Source organism: Podarcis tiliguerta, assembly GCF_965153285.1.
Source record: "Podarcis tiliguerta genome assembly, chromosome: 2".
Taxonomy (NCBI): Eukaryota; Metazoa; Chordata; class Lepidosauria; order Squamata; family Lacertidae; genus Podarcis; species Podarcis tiliguerta.
In genome coordinates, this window is record NC_139535.1 from 84448250 (window position 1) to 84474828 (window position 26579).

The 26579-nt window shown below is 40.5% G+C and overlaps 1 protein-coding gene across 2 annotated transcripts in view; it reads left to right on the plus strand.

The window, feature by feature from the left end:
* Positions 1–26579, plus strand: part of B3GNTL1 (UDP-GlcNAc:betaGal beta-1,3-N-acetylglucosaminyltransferase like 1) — a 162087-nt gene that overhangs the window by 19134 nt on the left and 116374 nt on the right. For both annotated transcript variants that reach the window (XM_083428426.1, XM_083428425.1), the window contains one exon: positions 15752–15847. In XM_083428426.1, coding sequence (XP_083284552.1) covers positions 15752–15847 — 96 coding nt within the window. The remainder of the gene's footprint in view (positions 1–15751; positions 15848–26579) is intronic.

Below are 26579 nucleotides of genomic sequence, written 5' to 3' on the forward strand. Positions count from 1 at the left end.
TCGAAAGTATTTTTGTTTTGAAATCATAGAGCTGTAGAGTTGAAAGGGACCCTGAGAATCATCTAGTCCTACCCCCTGCAATGTAGGAATCTCAAATAAAGCATCCATGACAGATAGCCATCCAACCTCTGCTTAAAAACCTCCAAGGAAGGAGAGTCCACCACCTTCTGAGGGAGCCCATTTCACTGTCAAACAACCCTGAATGTCAGAAAGTTCTTCTTGACGTTTAGTTGGAATGCCCTTTCTTGTAACTTGAAGCAGTCAGTTCAGGTCCTACCCTCCGGAGCGGTAGAAAACAAGTTTGCTCTAACTTCCATGTGACAGCCCTTATCGTGGTAGCCTGTGGCTTTAAACAATAGAGTTTCATTCATGAAAAGCAGAGTATAGAGGGAAAGAGAGCTGGTTTGAAGTGCTTTTTATTTGCTGATTGAGTGTATGGTGTACACTCTGCTTTTGAAGTTTGTTCCTGCCATCCATTCTGTATACTTTGTGCCGGGCTAACTTAGTTGCCCGATAGGCATATACTGACAAACATTCTTATCTCAGTCAAATTTGGTTTTGCTACTACTGAGCTAAAATGTTTTGGTTAGTGTTGCAAATTTGTTTAATGTTACATAATCTCATTCATTAGCCTTGTGTTCAGAAAGCTCTCTGTCAGTTTGGGATTTTTGCTGCCCAACTCTCTAGTTCGCAAGTGTCTCAGTTGTACATATGTGCCTAAATTTTTTTTTACCTTGTTTTCTAACTGATTGCGCTGTTCTGCAAAATGAATTTGCAGTAGTCAGTCTTGTTTTCATATATTATCCATTAAGGAAATTATTGAAAAATAAGTTTTTCAATTTAGATTTAAGCAGATTGTATCTATTGTTTATGTGGAAATACAGTTTTTCCACTTTCACAATATGGATCTTGGAAATGATTTTTTTAAAGTTTTACTACAACAAAGTGTCATAAAGCTGAAGTACTGAAAAGTTTGTTTTTACTACGTTCATCTGTTATTCTATTGTTCCACTGTACAGTTGTCTGATGACTTCCTAATTTTGGGGTGCAGTGTCAAAAAAGCAATGTGCAAGACTACTTCCTCCCCTTAATTTCTTTTAAAGCTCTGCCTGTGATCCTCAATCTTCCGGCATGGCTATTGGCTAGGAAAGGTGATAGTTGTAGTCCAAAGCATTTGGAAGGTACCAGGGTGGGGAAGGCTGTACTAAATTATAGTTTACCTCAGGGGTGAGCAAACTTTTTCAGCAGGGGGCCGGTCCACTGTCCATCAGACCTTTTGAGGGGGCAGTCTATATTTTGGAAAAATATATATGAACAAATTCCTATGCCCCACAAATAACCCAGAGATGCATTTTAAATAAAAGGACACATTCTACTCATGTAAAAACACCAGGCAGGTCCCACAAATAACCCAGAGATGCATTTTAAATAAAAGGACACCTTCTACTCATGTAAAAACACCAGGCAGGCCCCACAAATAACCCAGAGATGCATTTTAAATAAAAGGACACCTTCTACTCATGTAAAAACACCAGGCAGGCCCCACAAATAACCCAGAGATGCATGTTAAATAAAAGGACACCTTCTACTCATGTAAAAACACACTGATTCCCGGACCGTCCGTGGGCCGGATTTAGAAGGCAATTGGGCTGGATCTGGCCCCTGGGCCTTAGTTTGTCTACCCATGGTTTACTATTATAAGAATGAGCCTAAACAACCATTGGGCTGTGTTCTAGCAGGGCCACAAGACGGAGTTCAGAAGCTTTTACTTCCATTTTTTAAAATCAGCTGTAGCTTGATGTGTCATTTGAACTCAACAAACTGTGATTTATCATAACCATGGTTTGTTTGAAACCACTGGTTAAGCTTTGGATGTAGCATTAGCTGTGGTTCAATTGGAAGTTTAAGACTTGATCTCCTTGAAGGAGATGGGAGAGGATAATATGAAAGCTTGAGGTTTGCGTACGTTCGTTTTCATCTTGCTAAAACTATGGTTTTAGTTGGAATCCGGCCATTGTCACTACTAGTTTTAAATGGTTACAAATCCAACAGTCTCTTGTTCTGTAAGTTTTGGTGAATCTATGCTACAGCGTAAGGAAAAAGCCTGTTCTACATCCTTGACTTTTTTGTCTCCCATTCACAAGAGGGTTTGGTTTGAATAACCTTCTAGACCTTTTTCCTTTTGTAATTACAAGTCTGCACCAGCATTTGGGCCATGCTGCCACCCCATCAGACAACAATATGAGGAGGTTTTCCTTATGCAAACACATGCCATTTAGAAATAAAACAGCTATTGTGACAAGGCTTTCTGAGTAAGGCAAGGTCTAAAGTAGTATTTTTCCTTGGAGTTGATATGCACCGGAAACACTTTTGTCTCTGTAAGAATGTATTTAAGCAGACCTGGGCATGTTCTGACAGGCAAAAAATAAAGGCCCAATAAAGAATATGAATACTATGAAGAACTGAAAAAGTTGTTTGATAATTGGTGGTAATCCCATTTCTTGTTAATGCAGGATGAACAGAGAAAAACCTGGTACCTCAGGTTAAGTACTTAATTCCTTCCGGAGGTCCGTTCTTAACCTGAAACTGTTCTTAACCTGAAGCACCACTTTAGCTAATGGGGCCTCCTGCTGCCGCTGCACCGCTGGAGCACGATTTCTGTGGCAGTGGGAGGCCCCATTAGCTAAAGTGCTACCTCAGGTGAATAACTGTTTCAGGTTAAGAATGGAGCTCAGGAACGAATTAATTTCGTAACCAGAGGTACAACTGTAAAAGGAATGACTGGCTGTCTGGGACCCTGAACAGAAGCGGGCTACACTGGAACGTTGTTTTTGCAAGTCAAACATGCTGCATGTATTTTCCACAAACACTAGGATTTGATGTGCATTGCATTTTATTTTAAATAATGACTGGAAAAGTCTGCTAGTTGCAATTTAAATCTTCAGCATAATGTTCTGTAGCTTTAGTTCAGAAAAATAATCTCTTAAAATCTGTTTAATTTCAAGCATTCATGAAGTTTGAGGGATAGAACTGCCAAATGTAATGCTTTCAGTATAACAAACAGATGTTCTGGGAGTGATGCACAAACAAACTGTATATAAAATAGAATGTGTACCCTTTCAAAACTCTTGTCAATAGAACACCTGGAATGGATGTCTGTACTAGGATTCTGAGATCCTGAACCTGCAAGATGGTCTTGGTGTGAAAAACTGCCATGATACTGTTGGAATTATTTTAGTGTCTCCCTTGGCACCTAAGCCCCTGAAAAGATCATTTAATAGACACACGCTTGGCTGAAAGAGCAGTACTGGAAAAAATGTAAGAATGACTGGAGCAGTACTGGAAAAAATGTAAGAATCCCAAGTAGTGTGAAGGAAATGGGCACACAAAAATCTCTGTATTGGAAAAAGGGTAGTTTATTGATGCTGGAAGTGCAATGCTTATGGCAGCTTTCATTAATTGGGTGTTTCCACATAAATCCATTGAACCATGCTTGAATTTAGCAGTGTGTTTGTTTTTCATTAAGCTGGGCCTGTAGATTTTTTTTTTTAATTTGGTGTTTCTGAAAAACCACAATGGATTTTCAAAGCTAGTTGTAGTTCAAGACTGTTCTAAATTTTAATGAAACGTCACAAATGAAAACCATCCCTTCTGATACAACTTTGTAATTAAATTTATATCCAGTATGGCCTCCACATGCCAATAACCACATCTAACAATGGTTCTGTTTCTACAGCGCTATAGTCCTAGATTCATAGTATACAGCTGAATAGATTCTGTATTATATTCTCATGCATAAAACTGGGGCTGGAGTTACTAAATGTTAAAAAGATCATTTTCTCTTCCTCATGTATCGGGCAACTAGCCATGGGCATTGCATGAGATGTGATATCTTTTATGGAACCCATATGTATGTTTACTGTTGGCAAGTTTCTGCTAAAGCAGTACAAAAAAACAAAATCCTAGCCCCAGCTTTCTAGCCAAATAGTTTCCCCTTTGTAGTGGTTATTTATGGGTTGGGTTTCTTGTTTCATCAGCTTCTAGGACTTTTCACCACTAAAAACTGCAATGGAATTGTGCCAGGGGCCTGAGGATTCCATTTAATCTGCATAAGTGAAAGTTTCATAAGCCTTTGAATTGACCTGATTCCTAGTTAGCTGTTTGCTTGTTTTTGCCTCCATATAATGACTAATCTGCCCCCTGCAAGTTTGGTAGGGAAATATGCATCCTCCATTTGACCCAAAGTTTCTCCTGTAGTTGTGAGACAAAAAAGGTAATCAGAAAATGATTGTGGACAAAGTAAGCATTCAACTTGCAGTAGCATTGATCTGCAGATGGGGGACATAATGAAATCTGCCCCATTTATTACCACAAAGTTTGAATATATCAGGAAGGGCTTTTCATTCCACAGATGTTGGCTCAAGCAAGTTTTGTCCTTGGCGAAAGAAAAGAGGTAGAAGAATGTTAAGCCATAGCCACAGGAAAAAGGTGACTAGGGAGAGGGCAGGCTGAGAATTTCAGAGAGAGAATGTATAGTCTTAAATATTGAGAGGGGATATTACTGTGTTTGCAATAACTACTGTTTTCTATAATTAATTAATGATTGCAGTTGCCATGCCTCCTGTAGCCTCTGCAGCATAGAATTGGGATTGCTGAGCAGAATTGGGAGTTCTGAGCATATAGCAAATGACTGTTGATAAATTTCAGTAAACCATGGCTAGCTTATTGTGCATTTGGAGCTCAGCCATGGTTTGGGTTCTGAGCTATGATTAGTCCAAATTAAATTCATGGTTAATGGAATGCATTGTAAAATCCAAGCAGGATGTATGTGAACATGTTCATATGTATCCTCTCAAGGAGCAGCAATTTACCTGTGCAAAATTTTTAGCAATAAAGACTTCATCTTGGTAACTGGATGAATCACAGTGAACAGAAGTAGTTTAATCCCTATTGTTTTGGCACTGCAGAAGCTGAGTACTGTACTTTACTTTGGGGATTTCAGTGTTTCAGAAGGTAGATGTGAAAGCACACATAGATGTACCGGTACTTTTTTTTTGCCATGCCTTTTTGCAAAAGGCTATGACCTAACTTCATACACTGAGTGCTGTTGGTTTTTTTTAAAAAAAATATATTTGATTAAAAATTACAGGTGCAATAAACAGATTATGAATTTATTTAAGTTTCTTCTACATAAAATGGAGGTAGGATGTCCTCTTATTAAAACCACATGTGATTATATTTTAAACCATTTATGAAAGCAAGGCTTCTCATCCATTTAAAACCTTCGAGGTAATATCCTCAGTGGTAGCAGCAGTGTTAAGTTTGCCATGTTCTCCACATAGACCTGAGGCGTAGGAAATCGTTTCAAAGCCAGGTCTCTCCTGGAGTCTTGGAGCTGTTCAGATACATGGCTTTGGCTCAGCCCCATCTCTACAGCAGTCATTAACTATAATCATGAACACATGAAAACATGACTTTTCTTCAAAGGAAAATGAGAGAGGGCAGCTTGTTGGTGAAATTTTAGAACTTCCTTCTAATTTTCCTTTTGTTTTTACCTGCGGCAGCACTTCTGAAACTCATTTAATTTGCATTCCATCATAATCTAATACAGCTTGTTCCATTCCAACTTACTGTGGAATGCCTTTAACATATTACTCTATGCTGTTCCTTTGAAAATTTGTTGTTTCAGGTTCCTCTCGACTTCCTTTGAATGGCAACATTTTGTGTTCTACACGTGCGATGTGTTAAGTTATAAAAGGGGGGAAAATGTTCCTTAGCATCAATACAATGCAGTAGAATTCAGTAACTGAACTTGTGGGTTTATATACCAAGGTTTGCTGCAAGCAGTATTTATGTATACTGAAGTATTCCTTGAGTGATATTTTATACAGATTTGGGCAGCTTATTTGAATGCAGAGCTGAATTATGTTTATTACAGGCTTGTGACTGTCTCTTTGCCTCAAGCCAGTATAAATCGCCTTCAAGTAGAGAAAAGGAGTTTGTCTCAGTTTCTTATTTTTCTAGTTTTAATTTCAGTTCTCCACATTTTGAAATAATAGTCTACATGAAAATTCATAATACATATGTGTGGGTTCTCCTAATACATGCATTTCGTGTCTAAGAAATTGATCAGTTGCCTACTCTGGATGGGGTTGGCAGGGACGCAGGTGGCGCTGTGGTCTATTCCACTGGGCCTCTTGCCGAGCAGAAGGTTGGCAGTTCGAATCCCCATGATAGGGTGAGCTCCCGTTGCTCTATCCTAGCTTTTGTCAACTTAGCAGTTCGAAAACATACCAGTGCAAGTCGATAAATAGGTACCATTGCAGCAGGAAAGTAAACAGCGCTTCCATGCGCTCTGGCACTCGTCACAATGTCCTGTTGTGCCAGAAGCGGTTTAGTCATGCTGGCCACATAACCCAGAAAGCTGTCTGTGGACAAACACCGGCTCCCTCAGCCTGAAATGTGAGATGAGTTCCGCACCCCATAGTTCACAGTTTGGGGGTGCTTATGGATCCAGCACTGTCACTGGAGGCTCAGCTAGCCTCATTGGCTAGAAGTACCTTTTACCAACAATCACTGGTTCAACAGGTATTGCCATTCCTGGACCAGGAAGGCCTTGGGGTGGAGGACACCAAGAGATGTTTGAAGAGCAGCAGCTGAAGCAGCCCTGGCAGCAGCAATCTCTTGATTAGGACCTGGGCTCTGGTCTTTTCCCATCATCCCCTTCCTCCAGCCCCCATAAGTCTCCACTACCTTTAAAAAAGAATCCTATGTATATGTGCATATTCACTTATTGTCTGCTGCCTTAGGGGACTGTTGCCAGGCTCAAAGGCAGGTTAAAAAAAATACGAAGATACAGAAATGACCACTCATTTGCTAACGACAGCCAGAAGTGGAAAGATACCATCCCTCTATAGATTCCTGGAGAGTGAAATCTGGGATATGGCATATACAGTGGTACCTTGGCTTCCAAACTTAATCTGTTCCGGAAGTCTGTTCTTAAACCAAAACCGTTCTTAAACCGAGATGCTCTTTCTCTAATGAGGCCTCCCGCTGCCGGTGCCCTTCCACCATTCGGATTCCATTCTTAGACTGAAGTAAAGTTCTCAAACCGGGATACTATTTCCGGTTTTGTGGAGTTTGTAAACCGAATCGTTCTTAAACCGGACTGATCTTAAACCGAGGTACCACTGTATGATCAAGCTGACAGATCTGGTTAAAGTACGAGAAGGTAGGCAACAAGAGAATGTTTTTAGTGAGAGAAGAAGTTTATTTCTTATTGGAATAAGAAAATGCAAGAGTCCGTGAATCCATATTCTCTGTTGGGGGGAAATTAAAACTCTGGGGAAGGAATTCATCATAGTGCTATGACAATTGTTCCATCAGCGCAAACATTTCTGCTGCCAGATGGAGCCATTCCCCCTCTCCTCCCCCTCTCCCCCCCCGTGTGCTGTTCTGGGGGCTCACCTGACCCCCTCAAGCCAATTGTGGGGTGGCTTGGGGAAGAAAAACCCATTGCACAAGTGGAAACCCTTTAATGGACTTCTGCTGGCAGAACACATTAGTTGAATCTGGCCCTCAAGAAGTGTCAAGGAAACTAAGAAAAAAATAACTGTTTCTTTTTGAATAGCAGTAGTAAAAGCAATTAGATGATTCCTGGTAAATAGTTATTGAAATGCAAATCTATAATAACATTTTAGAGCAGGCTTCCTCAACCTCGGCCCTCCAGATGTTTTTGACCTACAACTCCCATGATCCCTAGCTAGCAGGACCAGTGGTCAGGGATGCTGGGAATTGTAGTCTCAAAACATCTGGAGGGCCAAGATTGAGGGAGCCTGCTTTAGAGATACTATGATCCAAAAACATAATGTTTTGCAGGTTGTTTATATTTTCTGTTGTTTTCATAATCAATCAATCAATCAAACAAACAACATACACCCACTCACCCATTATCCCTATTCTGGAACCTTGTGGTCCTGTGTATTTGCCATGCTTAGTGGACACAGTTTGCTGCGTTATGAGGATTTTTGGACTAACCCAGAAAAGTGTTGCTTTATGTTCTTGGCAATCCAGCACTTACTAATACCATTAGGGTATTGTATAGTTTGGGCACTGGCTGTTGGCAAGTTTGTATACTTCCATTGTGCAATAATAACTGCAAAGGAACACTTCTAAAAACAAAGTGGGAGTGACAAATAAGCCCTTTGTTCTGTTTTCAAACTTGGGCTCTTTTTTTTTTTTTTAAGCCCAGTGATTGTAGCAATGCTAGACATAAAGATGTTGGAAGACGTTTAAAATGTTGGTAAGAAACGTGCTGTTAACCTTAAAGTAACCAAAGATTGTGCAATACCTTGAAATTCAGTCCTTTCTTTGAAGCTTCTGTCTCCCTATTACTGATCTAGTGTCTATGTTCTGCTATAGCTCTGTGGCTCAATGTGCTGTTCAAGCATCAGGGGCTGAAAGTGCATTCCATCTAACACATCTGGTCCACTGCTATTGTTTTGTCATCTGTACAATGCACGCTCCTGCTTTGAATGGGAAAAGTTGTTTCTCTCCTGTTGGCTCTGTGTGACCATTCAAAATGGGTATACTTTAAGTGGCATTGCAGGTTCTGGGAAAATATGAAAGGACCTTATATTTTTCATCTTTGAGCTTTGTTGTATGTGCATGGCTTGGGCACCAAGGGCCACGATTTCAAAGGAATTCAAGACTCCACAGTTCAGGGTCAGACTTTCAAAAGGTCTTAGATCCCCTTAGAACATCAAAGAGAGTGGGCAGGCTTTCAAATGAGTTCAGTATTTATGGAACACATCTAACAATCTGCTCTTTATTTAGGTTTTTAATTAATTTAGCCTTTCATTCTTGACAAAAAGTTAATTCTGTCTTTAGGTGCCAATTTGAAATTGTGTTGGAAATCTGGGTTTACAAGTGGAGGCTTTCTCATTTCGTAGCATCTTTCTTGAGGCAACTTGATAATCACACGTGGCAGACTTGTTGCTGCAGAGGGCAAGGCTTAGAACCAGTGGGTAAAAATTTCAGGGAAGGTTGTTTATATTTTTAGGATGGCTTTTAAGTTGCATAAAATCCAGAACAACAGTAAAACAATATGAAAGAGGTACAACAGATAGACAGTATCCTTAAAACAATTCAGTACATGTTAAAATTTCATTGGGGGAAAATAATTATATTTAAAATTCACCTGGTGAAAATGGCAACAAGATTAGACACAAGGTAAGCCTTCCTGGGGAATGCATTCCACAGACAGGTTGCCACCACTGAGAAGGCCCTCTCCCAACTCACCATTCATCATGCTTTAAATGACAGGGTCATCTAGATATGACCTCGTTGTACAGGTAGGTTCATGTTGCTGTAGACTTGTGTGGGAAACCTGTGGATGCCCTAAGGGCTGGTAGACAATATCACCTCCAGGTAGTGTGGCCAATGCTCCATGACATCTGGAGGAACACAGGTTTCCTAACCCAGGACTATATTATCCTCCAGGTATTCGGGTCCCAAATAGTGAATGGCTTTAAAAGTAAGCACCAGCATTTTGAATTGTGCTTGGAAGTGGGCTGGAAGCCAGGACATCAGCAAGAGATTTTCCTCATTGCTGAGTCCCAGGTGACAGCCTAGTACAGGCTTCCTCAAACTCAGCCCTCCAGATGTTTTGAGACTACAACTCCCATCATCCCTGACCACTGGGATCATGGGAGTTGTAGGCCAAAAACATATGGAGGGCCGAGTTTGAGGAAGCCTGGCCTAGCAGCTGTAGTTTGATTCCATTTCCTGATTAGTCTTCAAAAGCAGGCCAGTGTGGAGCACCTGGGTCTAATGTACTCAGGCATCAATAACTACGGCCAGGTTGTTCCAATCTAGGAGGGATTGCTTTTGGTTAGCTGAAGAAAAAAACAACTCAGTGCCACAGAAGCTACTTTGGTCTCCAGAACAAACATTGGACTTGTGAGTATTCCCTGACTGCTAACCTGATCTGTTAGGGCATATATTCATAGCAAGTCAAGCAACATGTACAGAAGTCATTCTTTGAGACATGATCTCCCTAGGTTTGAAATGGTTTGGACTGAGTTGAAGGGAGGGGAGGGAGACTGGAGAATTAAATGTGGATGAGAAAATATATTTTTATTTGTATTTATTAAATTTGTATGCCACCCTTCATCTGAAGATCACAGGGCAATTCACAACATAAAAAAATATGAGAACACAAAATACATAATAGAACAAAAAACAACCAATAGCCTCTGCCCCCACAAACACATGGTTTAAGTAGTTTGTGAACCTTGCTAATTGGCAAGTATGTAGTAAAATTAATACAATCTAAATTTTAAAAAAGGACGTGGTTTCCCCTGTGCCTCTATCACTGATTTATCTATGTGGGATAGCCTGTCCTTTCAACTGCAGAATATTTTAGGTGCAACAGGCATACATTGGAAATAGGATTTTGCTTTTAATCTTCAGTTTATAAGCTTTCTGGTAACATAGAGACAGGATATATTAAAAGGCCGCTCTTATCTTCAGGGCTCTTGCTTAATTGCCACTTCATATATTTTCCTAAACTCCCTCACAGTGTTTGTTTCATGCTTCTAACAGGAAATCAAATATTGATTTTCTGCATACTTATACAGAGTGAATTTATGCAGCAGATTTGCTTTGAGAGTAATATTTCATTAAGGCAGAAACTCTCATGATTTAGCAGTATTTAAAACACTCCCTTTAGATTTTTGTTGACTTTATATCTGAAAGTAAAGGAAGAACAACAATCAAAATCACTTTGGGTTGGCTTTTGTTTGTTTTTCTGCAGCAGTGTATGAAAGAACAATTTGAAAGAGCCATTTCAGCCACGTTTTAAATAAGAGACCAGAGGACAGAGATCTTCATATTTTGGTCCTTATTTAATGGCAGTTAGAAATGAAAGACTGGGCATCAAAAACACATCAACTTTGCCGTTATAGGTTATGATGCACATTACTTGAAATAATGGTCTGAAGAGGACCTTGTTACTGTTTAAATTCATGATGATAGTCAGTTTCCTCCATAATTTCATATGCATGTGCGACAGTAATGATCCACTTGTTCTGTTTTCACGTTTTTGTTTACAGTATCTTTGCTTCCCTCAGCCTCACTTTCTGCTAGCCCCATACTTTTTCCTTGTGTATACAGTGGTGCCTCGCAAGACGAAAAGAATCCGTTCCGTGAGTCTCTTCGTCTAGCGGTTTTTTCGTCTTGCGAAGCAAGCCCATTAGCGGATTAGCACTATTAGTGGTTTAGCGGCTATTAGCGGCTATTAAAGGCTTAAGGGATTAGCGGATTAGCTGCTAAAAGGCTATTAGCAGCTTAGTGCCTTAGAAAAAGGGGTTGGGGAGCGAAAAAAACCCCCCAGGAATCGCAAGACATTTTCGTCTTGCAAAGCAAGCCCATAGGGAAATTCGTCCTGCGAAGCACCTCCAAAACGGAAAACCCTTTCGTCTAGCGGGTTTTCCGTCTTGCGAGGCATTCGTCTTGTGGGGCACCACTGTATTTTCCTTCTGTGCATTCTCATTTAGTTAAGCTGTGTCTGGTCAGTGGTACCTGTGGCACACAGTCAAGTGCTAGTCATGTGCAGAAAGCTGAGTAGGAGGGACATCCCAGGCAGGGACTTGGCCAAGTTGTAGTACTGCCAATATAGTGGTCAACATAGGCGCTGGGGCCCTGGTTGCGCTAGCCCTTTCTGCCCCCTGGTGCTTTGTGGTTTTTAGCATCTTTGCTCAAAGTTTGGGAAAACTATGCTACTTCTCTCATGAAGCAACACACTACGCACTTTTGTGGGTTTTGAGCATGCTGCCACATTCAGGTTGTGAGGAATCTCTCTCCCCATCCCAATTGCTTGGTTGCTTTTCTTATTAATGGAATCATTTGTGCCCAAACCTGTTGTCTGCACCCACCATGGTTGGTCAAATCGCAGGGTCCACTGGGGTTCATGCTAGTTGCTCATGTCCTGTGTTATATATTATATTTTGGGTGCCTGCCTTCTCTCTTCCTCCATCCCTGATGTAGTGGGGTCCAAAGGCAGTATGGGATAATGAAAATGGCACTTGTATTGTGAACAGTGTCTGGAATGTAAATAAAGCAGGGGAGGGGTGGGGGAGACTTCGTGCCTGAAAGTGTGTAGAGGGCCCCTTGTCTAGGATCCCCTCAAACTCACATTAAGCCTTTCAGTTTTGCCCACTGCCATGATGCCTTGTATTTAAAAGAAAATACAGTGATACCTCAGGTTACATACGCTTCAGGTTACATACACTTCAGGTTACAGACTCCGCTAACCCAGAAATAGTGCTTCAGGTTAAGAACTTTGCTTTAGGATGAGAACAGAAATCATGCTCCGGCGGCAGCAAGAGGCCCCGTTAGCTAAAGTGGTGCTTCAGGTTAAGAACAGTTTCAGGTTAAGTACGGACCTCCGGAACGAATTAAGTACTTAACCTGAGGTACCACTGTAATAGCAATTAATAAAAACAGTTAAAATAGAACAGCAAGAGATTATATCTTTTTTTCATCCATTCATTCTTTGAAGTAGAGGCGGTTTTAGAAAAGAAAGGGAGATGTTACCTGAGATGGCATTTTTGGACATGTTCACCTCAGGTTACAGGCTACATTTGGGAAACGCGGAGTTGCTATAGACTGTTTCAAGAGCTTTCTTAAAGCAAGAGTTGCTTACATCAAATGGAGCAGAGGCCTCACTGAAGAAGAACAAGAACATGTATATTAAACTATGAAGACTGGATGTTTCAAGTGTAAGTTCTTGCACTAGCAGAAGCCAGTGCAATGAGTCCCACCAGCACAACGGGACTTAATCTTCCCCCACCCCCCATGCCCATCCCAAATCCACTCAGGTGAGTTGGGGCTTAAGTTTGAATTACTGACATGAGTGCAGTAGTAAACATTTCTTTATTGACAGTGGATGTGCTTGGACTGTACTTATTGATCTCTACCAAGCTCTTTCTCTTCAAAACCGCAGCAAATCAAGTTCTCATATTGGGAACAAAGCCATAGTAGAGCTCAGCATAAGGAATTATTGCTTTCTGAGGTGTTTCTTGAAGTGGGATCCAAGATGTCAATTGTTTATTGAAAGAGGAAGCTATTCTCATGGCTGTATCTTGGTATTCACAGAGAAAAGATAATTGGCTATATCATTATGTTATGAGAAGTTGAATAAAATCACTTTTTAATTGTAGGAGCACCTGGATTTTGTATTAGGAAAAAATTGCTCACGAAAGCTGTCCATTGAAAGTTCAGATTGGCTTTCTTTTTGGGGGATGTTATTGGACAGGATTTAAAGAAAACTTTGAACAGTTATAGCAGACCTAAAGTTATAAGCATGTTTATTCAGACTCGCTGAGCTCAATCAGCTTTACTCCCTGGTGCGTTCAGGAGCGTACTGTTGAAAGTGTTTTCACAGCGATTCCCTCTCTACAGGTAACCAAGGGAACTGTTACTCTGGGAAGTGTATGGAATGGGTCTGGTGAGATGTTTAAAAGAATTTTCAGCACCCTCACTAAATTGTAGTGTAGTGTTTGGTAGTGCAGATAGGCCCTTTGTTTTGGCATAGTGAATCTTGCTTTCTGAAGCCCAGGTGATCCTTTAGTCTTCCTTTTGTACCCAAACCCTGTGCTTACGCTGAACTGGAGGCTTTATAAATGTTGCTTTCTTCCGAACTATTCTGCCATATCAGCAGGAATACTTGGGCTGAAGTCATTGGGATTAGAATCTCCTAAATCCTGGTTAATCTATTTCAACTGGCTCATGGATTGGACTGCTAGTATATTTACCCCAGAGCATTGTGCATATCAGAGGCAGCTTTAACCTGGTGCCTCTTCATTATATAGTGTTTCAAGGGTCTGAACATAGCTAAAACCTGGTTGCTTTGCATTACTGCTTTTCACAACTTGGGGTGGAACATCTAACATTCTGCTCTAATTGGAAACCTGGCCGTAAGAAAGCCAGTATTAAGACTAATCTGTCACCTCCTGGCAGCTGTTCATTAATTTATATTTGTGTAGCTTTGGCCGGGTCAGTCTGCTTTGTGTACAGAAGCTAAGCTTTCTTATCTTTTTGTTATGGAATTCCTTTCAAACAGGCAGAGCTGTGTTTGCCCAGCACTTCGCATCTTTTTCCACCTACTTCTTCCAGTTGTCCCACCCCCACCACACTTAGTTCTTGTCGTGTACTTTAAAGCTTATTTTGTAAATCCTATGAAATGAAAGATTCTGGTGCGCGTGAGAGCGCATGTATATATCCACACACATGTGCGTATGCATATGCACACACATTCTTTGTCAAATCAATATGAAATGCTCAGTTCTTAAACAAAAAACAAGCTATCCACCATTAGTTTTGAATGGGCTTCCCCCAAGTTTGCAGTAACACAAAGGCTTGCTCCCTATGAATTATTAGGAAGAGATGCACCCCAGGGGTCTTTGTGAATGGAAAAATTAGTGAGCAGTCATGACAGAAACATTTTAAACTGCTGCTCAAGCATGGAAATTTGATTTGCGTACTTAACAAACTACATCCCCCACTATACATGTAAGTGTTGTGACCAGACAGTTGATTGAACTTGCTTCAGTTGATATTATTCTCCAGCAACCAAACACTTGTGTTGCATGGCAGTTAAAATATTATGCAGTTAAAAGACTCTTCATACTATGACATTTGACTGTCCACAGTGCATTTCAGGCATGCCACAGCTTGTGACCAGCCAAGCATTGGTCCTGCCAGAAGGTTGTCAACCTTCATGAGTTAGCTGGAACTGTAGATAAACAGCAAAATATGAGAGGGTTCTTGCACCCCAGGCCAAGTGATGATCTATGGCTGGCATGCTGTGCTTCACTTCATGGGTTACAAGTTGAGCAAGTTTTGATATGTACACAGTTACATTAACTTCAGTTAAGATTGTTTTATGAGTGAACAAGACTTTGATCATTAGAACCAAAGCTCGGAATTCGTAAGCCACTTCTCCTAATGTTAATTTTGTATTCAGATAGCATCTCCGAAGTCTGTAAGCAGAAGGGCACAGCAAGTGTGAAATGTCAGTAACAGTGCAATTAGCTCAAGATCTCTTTTGTTTACTTTGGATACATAATTAGTGGGAAAGACAAGACTAGCTTGGGGGCCCTACTGGCCACCTAGATAAGCAAACAGATGGAACTGTACGTGTATATGCTGCCTTGGCAGTCCAATCTGATAACATTAGAAAAGCCATCACAGCTGTCAGAATAAAAATGTCTAAACAAAACTGCTGCACTCACTTAAAGGGTGTTCTAGTTTTTAACTATATATGTGACTTGATATGTCTTTAGGATGCATGGTTAACTGCTCCTTGTATCTGTAAAGTTGATGGATGGGGTAGATTGTAGCGTAAACTCTGTTAGTAGTAGCATTTCCTATGTTGAGAGTCATGGTTCATTGATACCATGTGCATAAAATCATAGAATTGTAAAGGGATAACGAACCACTGCATTAGTAGCACCAAGGTGACTTCCCTGGGGTGCAAGCCTGAGTAGTGTGTATGGAGGTCCTGGGCTGCCCAGATGAGAAGTTTCCCCCTCTCTGCCTCGCTGATGTTGTCCAAAGAAAAGCACAACAATATGTTTGGCACCAGCTTGGTTAATGCTGAAGGTTAATGCTGTAGGGCCTCCTTCTCTCTTCAGATAATGTTTGAAATTACTTAACTGGTAAATGTAATGTCTGTTTGTACTTTCAGATTATAGGTTGCCAAATTGAGAGACAGCCAGCAGAGGCAACTGAGCGATACACTCGATGGATCAATAATCTAACCTGTGAGCAGCTTCTTACTCAGGTATTTTGCATTTATCCTTTTCACCTTAAGATGCCAGAAGGCTGATTCCCATCTGTTTCTTTTGTCTTATGTTGTTTACTCACTTAGCTTGAGTACCCGGGAAGTGGAAGTGTACTTACATAAATCTACCAGGTAGCAAGAGCTAGACAGTATAAGTATATTTCTATGTTCTTAAAATGATTATAACAGGGAGGAGAGAAGTTATAGAAAGCGGCTGTACTCCCCATATTTCTTGTTCCAAACTGTAGGTGGACAGAATCTATACCATGATCACTGCAGTTGGGCTGCACTTCATTACTTAGAAGTATCAAAACTTTAGCTTCTTTCACAAAAATGGTATTTTTTATTCAGGCTTCTATGCCTAATTATGCAGAGCAGTTAATCTATTGACATAGAAACTAGGGTAGACATTATTATACGCTTTGTTAGATTTAGATTCTTTGGGAGAGCCAATGTGATGTAGTGTTTGGCGTACTGGACTCTGACCTAAAGTGATCTGATGTTCAAGTCCTTGGCCAGCCATAAAGCTCAGTTGGTGACTCTGGGCCAGTTGTTCCTTCTTATGCTTGGCCTAGGGTTGTGGTGAGGATATCCTTCATCTGTGCATGTTACACTGAGCTCGTTGGAGGAAGGATGGAATACAAACACGATTAAGAAGAATAATTTATTGTTGTCCTGCTATCTTATTTGCCTAAAAAATAGGTTATGAATGCAGTACAGAGTTGTGATGGGCCATGCTAATTACAAATGTGAAAGGAACAGGAAACACAGAGAAATACAGCAAAGATCACATGAATTTTAAATCTTCATGTTGACGCTGCTGCCGATAACCAAAAACAGCACAGCTGTTCTCTTTCTAAGTTACATTGTTGTATTTGAAATGTTCGTCACTTAAGTCAAACCAAGTGCTAGGCACAGAGAAACAGGACAATAACTTTCGAAAATGTAAGAAACAGTTGTTCTCATTTGTTTCTGCCGAAATAAAATTTCCAGTTTCCGGGGGGGGGGGGGAGGGGAGAGAGTTGTTGGATGTGGTTGCCATACTGAGCTCTTTCCTACACCCCCCTTATTTTTTTCTACAAGTCTGTGGATCCAACCTTCCAAGTGTCTTAACGTAGCATCTCTTTGTGTATATATTTAAGTATGTGGGGAGACTTGTCAGTGCGCTACAAATTTTTAGCATGGCTTGTATTATGACTTCCATATATAATAGCAGCATTCAGAGACATTGGATTATATCCATATTTATGCAAGGTCGGGTATTTGATGGGAAGCTGCCATATTTTAGTGCATTTGAGGGTTGAATAATTCTGGCCTTTCCTGAGGTGGCTGAAATAATTTTTACTATTGGTTTCCCACTAATACCCTGCTAGGTACAAAAGCGTTCTTTGTTTTTTGTTAGGTTTGGTTTTTGCTGCTATTAATAGCCCATGTCATCAGATCAATGGTGTGTTCTGTATTTGCGCATGCTCAAATTTATGGGGTAACAGAAAGAGGGTGGGGAGAAGAAAAATATATTCATTTTGCCCGTCAAGAAATTCAGTAGTGTCTCGAGAGTGGCTTCATATAACTGACCCTTTTACTGGTCAGCAAATACTTATTTGGAATTCTTGAAATGCAGAAACCCAGGACAAATTATCTCTAAGTGAGATGCATCTTGTGTGATTTGAAACCAACATAATTACCTTAGCAACAGATTGTTTCCTACCTAATGCAACAATCACTGGATGAAAAAAAGTTTGGCAAACACAAGTACATTTATGGAAGAAACCCATTCCATTTCCAGGGAAATATGTGTATTAGCAAAGTATGATGAGGGATCTAATGTCTGGGTCATGGCAGACCATCACAGTGTGTCTTAAGAAGCACATATTTGGGGCTTAGATTTTGTGGTATTCTGGCAGGAAGACAGGTATTTTGAATTTTTTTAGGCTTAAGTTTCTCAGAAGAGGAATAAATCTATGCTAGGTTTCATATTGTAGGAACTCTTGTTTCATTTCCTCACTGCTCTAATGTTAGCAGCAATCATGCAAGTTTCAGGGTGATAAATATAATGCAGGGAAATGTTCATGTTGCACCTTCAAACTATCTGGTGACATCTCCGAAGTATGAAACAAAATACATTGTACATGTATAAATTATACATGATTATACGGTATAATCAATAGTACATACTATAGAACGGGGCACTGATATTTAATGTCAGTTTCAGTGAAAGACTCACAAGAAAATGCCTTCTTGGAATGGAAGTACATACTCGAGTGGTCCTCAGATGAATTTTGTGTCAGATGAGCAATCGAGGCAGAAAAAAGATTTGGAAATAATGATCTGTGGAATATCCCACATCTCCATTTTATTGAATTGGAAAATGCTTATCTGTAGAGAAGTTTTTTCTTAATAGCCAACTTGATTAAACAACTAAAATGATATCAACATACTGCTTGAATTGAGGGTGAAAAGGAAAGCAACAGGTTCAAGGGCATTCACCAGGTTATGTTTCTGTGGATCATTTCAGTCACTTTTAATGGAAATTGATTTGAGCTTATATAGAGTTAAGAGGAATGAGAATTGATGTGAAAGAAATCGAGTTTGCCTCTAGAATGGGAAGCTGACTCTGAATATTGATATAGTAGTTTCTAGTCAAGCGACTAGATGGATTGTTGAGGGAGGGAAGCTAAGCATATTGAAACATCATTAAATTTTGTTAGGCCAAAGACCGTGTGAGGTGAAAAGATATTTATTGATTGGAGTTTAGAAATTACTTACTGTAACAGTTAAGAGTGGATTTTTGATTATTTTTAAAATGCTGATATTTAATATTATTCTATATTATTTTAATGAATGTTGAATGTTATTTTATTTGCATATTGTATATTGTATTACACATATTGTCTTGTTTGTATAATGTTAGCTGCTCTGGGCCCAGCTTTGGCTGGGGAGGGCAGGATACAAATAAAATTTAAGATGATGATGATGATGATGATGATGATCCCAGGCCATTAAGGCAAATGGGTATGGGTGGAACAGGAATCCTTTATGAGCAGGGTGGCAAAGCTGCCAAGGGTCACAGAAGTTATGGTTGCGAAGGAGCTCTGTGAAAGACTTACCAGTTTTGAGAGCTTAGAAGTGGAGCCTTTGTGGTCAAGCATTATGGTTCAGGCACTCATTCAGGTGTGCTAAAATTATTTCACCATCATGAAAGTCTTGTAGAGATTTTTTAAAAAACACACAAAATCAACCTGTAATAGGAGCATAAAAACAACCAACTGTGTGCTTGCCTGCCCTTAGAGAGCTCTTTAGTAGAAGGAACCTGCCTCTTGGGTGTGCCAGTGAGTTTTTAACAACGAAGGGGCACTTCAGTGCAATAAGCATCAAGCCCCCCCCCCTTGATTTAGAAGAGTTGGAGAGCAGAGTTGATCACTAGTCATTTACTTTGAAAAGGCATTAGTTTTGCTTTTTAATTGCGTGTTCACGGCCTAGGACCTCGTACCTACAGGACTGCGTCTCCCGGTATACCCCACGGAGAGCCTCAAGGTCCCTAAATAGCAACACCCTAGTGGTCCCGAGCCCTAAGGAAGTTAGATTAGCTTCAACCAGAGCCAGGGCCTTTTCAGCACTGGCTCCGGCTTGGTGGAACACTCTGTCTCATGAGACCAGGGCCCTGCAGGATCTGATTTCTTTCCGCAGGGCCTGTAAGACAGAGTTGTTCTGCCTGGCCTTTGGCTTGGAGCCAATTTGATTCCCTCCCCCTCTTTTTTTCCCCTTTTTCCTTTCTCCTCCTGTGATGAGGCTGCATTTTAATATTTTAATGTTTCAATATTTTAATGTTGTATTAAAGTTGTATTCATTCAACTTGTTTTTATTATTGCTTGTTAGCCGCCCTGATCCCGGCCTTGGCTGGGGCGGGCGGGGTATAAATAATAATAATAATAATAATAATAATAATAATAATAATAATTAAACAAAGAGTGTTCTTTTTAAAATATATATTCTACTTTAAGAGTGTTTAACAACGGAGCCCAGTCCTATATGCAGTACAGTATAGTACAGCCCATGCCTATATACAGCACAGTTTGAGAAGTAGCATGATCACAAGTGAAGTGGAGGTAGGGCAAGAATGGGTTTTGCGGTTAGCAAAATGTTAGCCAGGCCCTCGCCCAAGAGGAAATGTGAGTGGTTGTAAGCCATCCGGTACATGAAGAAGGAGGAAGTGGTGTGCAGCGGGCTGCTGGGTAGCTGCCCTTTCAATGGATGAGCTGGCTTCTCTGATGTGGGTGAATTTAACCTTTTGCATCAGATCTTGCAGAGAATCACTCAGTATGCACATTTTAAAATATCTTATCGTGAACTGGTTAAGTCCTCAGTGTGATATGAAATGCCACGTATGAGTTGTTGTTGCTAATTATTGAAACAGAAACTCTCAGAAACTGTGTAGGGTTTTGTTCTTCAAGGGGAATTTTCTTCTGTTTTCCATGATAAGCCCACATTTAAATTTATTCATTTATAATGTGCACTTATAATCAGATGGAAAGTATGCTGGTAAAAAACACTTTTGGGATCTCAAAAACACTTAAGTAGAAAATATTTTTTACTGCCAGTGGTAGCTCAGTGCACTTATAGAAATTTAATATGTTATTGGGAATAATTAAATTCCTACACGTTCTTAAATGTTCCAGTGCTGCATTAGGAAAAGATATCTTAAAGAGCACTCTCAGTGAGGAGGGCTTCTTTAGTCCCCTGTTTCCTTAGAGGCAAAGATCTATTGAATTGCTGTCTGGTGGGCCCAGGGAAGCAGAAAACCAAACCACATTGCACCATTCCCTTCTCACTGGCTTTTGCTATCTCCACACTGCATCTTATCTCAACACCTAGTGACCATATGCATTTTTCTTCTCCTGCTTTGTTTTTCAACCATAGGAATGGGTGTGCATGTGTGCACGTGTGTGTGAGTTACCCCCCAACCTGGTAAACTAAATATTTGTGTTTTTTCCTGTTATGTTCGTATTTCACAGAACTCTCATTTTGGCCAAATGATAGGCAGAAGTAAGGTGTCATTGGCTGATATTTGTTGTAGTAGTTAATTGGTAATTATTTTTGGTAGAGAGAAGTAATGGAGCAATTCAGTCCTGAAATGATTAAATATAGTGGCTCATATTCTTGGAAAAACCTGAATTGTACTATATGCCTTTTCCATACATTTAGTTTTGTCACCTTTAAGCTAATGTTTAAAGCTTCCTCACCATGGCCAGGAAGGCATGGAATATTTTATTCTACATATTAAAATTACAAGGCAGGTTTTGTGCTGTCAGATAAATTTTTTACTAGTATGTGGCCATAAAAAGACGACTTGCTTAAAGTGTTTTGGTCTTTGCTTTCATACTGTGCATGCCATCCTTTGTAGTGTTTAGTACTTGATGCTGAATTTTTCCAGATATTTCTTTGTCCTGTGACTTTTTTTATTGAACAATATTTATTTACTGCTTAGTGGTTAAAAATAAAACATTAATATAAAATAAAACATAACTAAAATAAATAAAATAAAACATTAATTAAATAAAACATTAATTTTTCAATTAAAAAAAACAGCTAAAACATAGTATTTGTTCTGGCACAAATACAACAGAAGGTTGAGAGCTTTTTGTTGCCCTTTGTTAAACAGAATTTACATTTGTTCTCTTGCAAAACTGTGTGTCATTGTCTCACCACAGGACAGCCACAAAGTCACCACAAATGCAACTAACAGTACAGAAAGCAAAGGCTATGCTAAGATTATTAGAAGGAGCTATGTGATCTTTCTTGTGTTGGGGAGGGGGTGACATTGGAGACTTAAATTTAGTGTTCTTCTTTCAATCATGAGATTGTTATTCCAGCAACTTAAAGGGCTAATTTTGACATAATATTTTTCACCCACAGGTGAAGATCTGATGCAAACAAAATATTTGCTGATTTCTTTATTGTTGTTAGGAAGTCAAGAGCATACAATGGGTTTGCATGCTCTCTTCCCTTTTCAGAGTTGGTCATAGTGCATATGTGAGTGTGTGTATTTAGCCGACTAAGGGACAACATGAAAGGCCTTTGTACCTATCCTGTGTGTGAAAATCTAAAAACTGCTTCCAGTATAGGGCCTTGTGCACCTTAAAGAGCTATTTATTATTGCTTAAGCTTTCATGGAATAATAAATGAGTTTTTAAGGTGTCACAAGACTCTGTGTGACTTTTGTTGCAAGTGACTAAAACGATTACCCTTCTAGAAATCATTATGTGTGCTATGTTATGGTTTGCAGGTTTTGGTGTCCTCGGGTGTCTTCCCGTGTAAAAGTTGGGGTGTCTAGGCGACGTTTCGACGAGGTCTCACTCGTCATCTTCAGGCTGGTGCTTTCGGCTTCTTGTTACTGGAACAGAGCAGGATCTCAGTGTTTGAGTTCCTATAAATACTGTTGAGGAGGTGTGGTGTATAGCCTCCAATGTTCTGGGCAGAGAGGAGGTTCCCAGGCTAGTGTGCCTTTTCTTCTTTTGTTCCTTAATTACTTGAGGGATATCTTGAGTGATTTCTTGAGTGATTTCCTGAATCCCACTTAGGTGGGTCATTAGGTGTGGATTAGTTGCTAAAGCCTTCGTGTCTTGAACTCTTGAACTTTGTGAAGAGTTTTTCTGAGAAGATGGCTGTACTGCACTTGGTTGTGCTCTGGCTTGGCTTCGTGTATAGGGGCGAGCTGTGGTTTTGTGGCCTGTGCCAGCCAGATCTGTGTAGGGATTGCAGGGGGGTTATGTTATGGTTTCCTTATACAGTATATTGATTTTTTTGGTGGAAAGACGTGCAGAGTGGTGAACAGTATATTTATGCAATAAAATAGATCATGATTATAAACAAATCATCAGAATAATATAAGAAAGCCAAATCATAAAATAACTGATAGTGGCATACAGTGGTACCTCGGGTTACATATGCTTCAGGTTACATACGCTTCAGGTTACAGACTCCGCTAACCCAGAAATAGTGCTTCAGGTTAAGAACTTTGCTTCAGGATGAGAACAGAAATCGTGCTCTGGCAGCGTGGCAGCAGCAGGAGGCCCCATTAGCTAAAGTGGTGCTTCAGGTTAAGAACAGTTTCAGGTTAAGAACGGACCTCCGGAACGAATTAAGTACTTAACCTGAGGTACCACTGTACTTAACATTGAGTGAGTGGGCGAAGTGCTATAGTATTCAACCTACTCAAGGCAGTCTTATTCAACCCAATCACCAACTTTTATTCCTATAATCTCTATCCCTCTCCTACTTCATCAGGGTGAACAAGCAGATTCTCCTGCCCCATATGTCCCTCTTAACAGGACCCTATCTAGCCCCTCACTCCAAACTAAAGGAGTCTCCATAAAAATACTTCCAATCCTGGAAGTTCCTGTCTTCACAGGATAGGCTGGGTGTTCCTGAGCCTGCCAACTCTTAGTTTTTCTTCAGGCACTGCAGGCCAGATGAAGCCTGAGGATGCTTGAGGGAAAACACCACCCCCTGGCAGCTGATCCATGCCTTGTAATTTAGAGTCGCTGCTCCTCAGCTTTCCTGGCAATTGCATCTGTGTGCTAATTCTGTTTACTAGAGATTCTTGCAGGGATGGCAAATTGGAATTCCCCTTCTCCCATTCTTGTTATCCAGTGCCTTAGGCTTTGAGCTAAAGGCTCACATTAACTAGGCAACTCCCCCCCCCCAAAAAAAATCCAGTAGCAATGAGGAGGCTGGTATGACTCCTGCCTTGCTTTTCAGTCCTATGGGGTTCAGGTGGGGAGACAGTAGAGTGCTGGGAAATGTTCCCCTTTTGAAGTGAAATATGACTGTGTTGGACTTGCTTTGGAATTGTCTACTTACATGTAAATTGGATAGCATTGTGATTACTATTTTCAGTCAATTGGAACTCCACTGATAACTTAACTAGGTCTTAAGTACTACTTAAGTCCAGGATTGCCTCCTCTCTGGTCTGCTGCAACACCAACCTTTGGAGAGCACAATCATTTAGGCTTTCTCAACATTTTAGTTCTTGGTTGAGACTTGACCATGTGTCTACCTAGTCGCTATGAGTGTAATGAAGTCACCCATTAACAAATTACATTTGGGGCTGTGTATTGTCACCCACAGAAAACTGGTTTGTGGAAGAGTGTTCAAAATGACCACTTCTCCTCCTTTATATGTAGGTTTAATAATTATACCTGGATCTTACGCCAAATTGTTGATGCAGTGATAGGGAACCTGTGACCCTCCAGATATTATTGGACTCAAACGCCCCAGCAAAACTGGCCACTGGTTAGGGATGATGGAAGTGGAAGTCTAACAACATCTAGAGGGCCACAGGTCTCCTATCTGTGGTTTAGTGCTTTCAAATCTACCTACTCCAATATGGCTTACATTTATTTTTTCAGATCGTTGTAACTACTTCAATAGTAAATTCTCAAACACACTTAAATGATGACACACAGATCCTGGGGGATTAACGTGGACCTAGGACAGAACGAAGTATTAGATGTATGCATGTTACTGTCAAGCTTTGTCACCTGAGCACAGCTGCTTTTTCTACTCTGTCTTCCAGTTTGATAGAATTTAAAAAGACTGGCCTAGGAACAAACAGGTCCCTAACAGAAGTGTACCTTGAATTACATATACAGTGGATTGGAGTGGGTGAGAGCTTTTCATTGTGAAATTATTCATAGATCTGCCCAGCAGATGTTGGCAATTGCAAAAGGGAACAGAGGCCATTCTGTGGTCAGCCAGCATGCTTCATTTCACGTGGGCAGATCAAGGCTCAAGGCAGCAACTATTTCCTTTTAGCACGCTGGGTGACAGTGTGAGCAGCCTGTGTGGGCAAGAGCCCCGGTTAACTCATACAAAGTCACTTTTGTAACGCATCTGTTTTTTGTTAATAGGTAAGAAGGGACTTCAGTTAAAGTTTCCCTGTCCCCTGTTTTAATAAAAATGCTGACTTGTGAGCATAAACCTCTTCATTTGGAAGTTGATTTTTCTACTTTCTCACCTAAGAGCATTATTTCCATACATTAGTATACTAGCTGGCTCCATGAAGTTCATGGACAGAAGCCGAATTTAAAAGCAGCTCAGTCCTGTGCCATTGTACTCAGAAGCAAATCCTTCTGAGTTCTGTGGGATGCAGAGGTAGTGTGTGTAGAACTGGCCTGCAAAAGTGTCTTTAAACTTTAAACCTTCAGGTTGACTCAGGCCCACAAAATCACATCTGTTGGTCTGCCATCATCCCAAATATTGAATACCTTCTTCCACTTACCTTACCTGTGAACGCTAGGTTGGTAGCCTTTGGGTATTTGAAAAAAAGGAGGTTGGGGAGGAAGCCTATGGAGGGACTTCTTTGAATGTAGGTGGGGGAGTGATTGAGAGAGATGCATTTGGGCAGAGAGGAGGGAGGTGTGGGGCTGTGTGTGAGAAAGTGGGGAGTAGAGGGGGCGAGAGAGAGGAAGGAGGAGATACGCAATTGGGAAGAGAGAGAAATGCATCTGTAACTGTGTATACATGATGTGCATCAGGGTGTGGGAGTGGGTGGGTGTGGATGAGTTAAGTGATGCGGCCACCCTGTATATTTTTTCTGGTACTTGGGAATGCTCCCTATTACTGGACAGAATGTCTGTGTGTTTGTGTACCCGTGTAGTCAACAACGTGTGATCTCCATAGTTAGGACCAACAGGACATAGGTGACTTCCCACAGCAAGCATGAAGTTGTGCAGTGGTGGTGAGAAGGGTGGGAAGCAGCAAGGACTTTACTCTCTCTGATTTCCGTGTCCCCTGCCCCCCAAGCAGCCAGCCATTTTGTAACTAGCACCCACAATACATTCACAAAATTCAAAATGTGTCTCTGGTCTAAGAGTGTAGACACCCTCCTGCTTTTAGTCCTTTGGTCCTTTGCATGCTTGATCTCTACTGGATTTTGGCCATTCTGTGTGGAAAATTAGGGTGACACCTAGGGTAAGAACCTTATAGCATATTGTTTTCTATCCACATAGGGTTTTTTTTTTGTTATGTTTTGTTTATAGGGTGCATTCATACATGAGGTGGAGCACAGTTCAGGAGCGATTGTACCCATGCTATGCCTTAGTCAACTCTTGAGCTGAACCTTCGAGGTAGAAACAAGTCTGAACCAAATGTTTCCTGGATGTAATCCAATCAGTGGTCAGAGTGGTAGCACTTTGCTGTCTTCTTATTTGAATTGCCTAGCAGCTTCATTCATTATTTCAGCCGTTAATGAATTCTGGTAACATTGCATATCTCCTGTCTCTTTTGCTTCTACTGGAAATGTTTAGTGAAAGATAGAAGTGCAAAGAGGTTGAAATGTTTCAAGTCTTCCAAGGGAGTAAATACATACTAACTATAATTGTATAGTTAAAGCATTTGTTTGAGTTAAATATGTGCTTTTTGCAACATTTTTGCATCTTTAGCTGCAATAACAATTGAGCTTTTGTTTCTGTGAAGATCACGTGATTTCAGCAGTGATGACAAACTGCTGGTGTTGTAACATTTACGCTCACTTGTTGGGTGCAAGAGCTCAGTGTGTAATTCCATTTGTAAATACACAGAAGCATGTGCCAGGAAGCAAACACCCAGCAGCTCAGATGAAATATTTCAGTACATTTAAATCTATGCATATAAAGGTGCTCCTAAAGATCATCCACCAAACATATGCAAGCCTTGAATATGTGATTATGTGATACTTGTTTTCTCAGGCTGT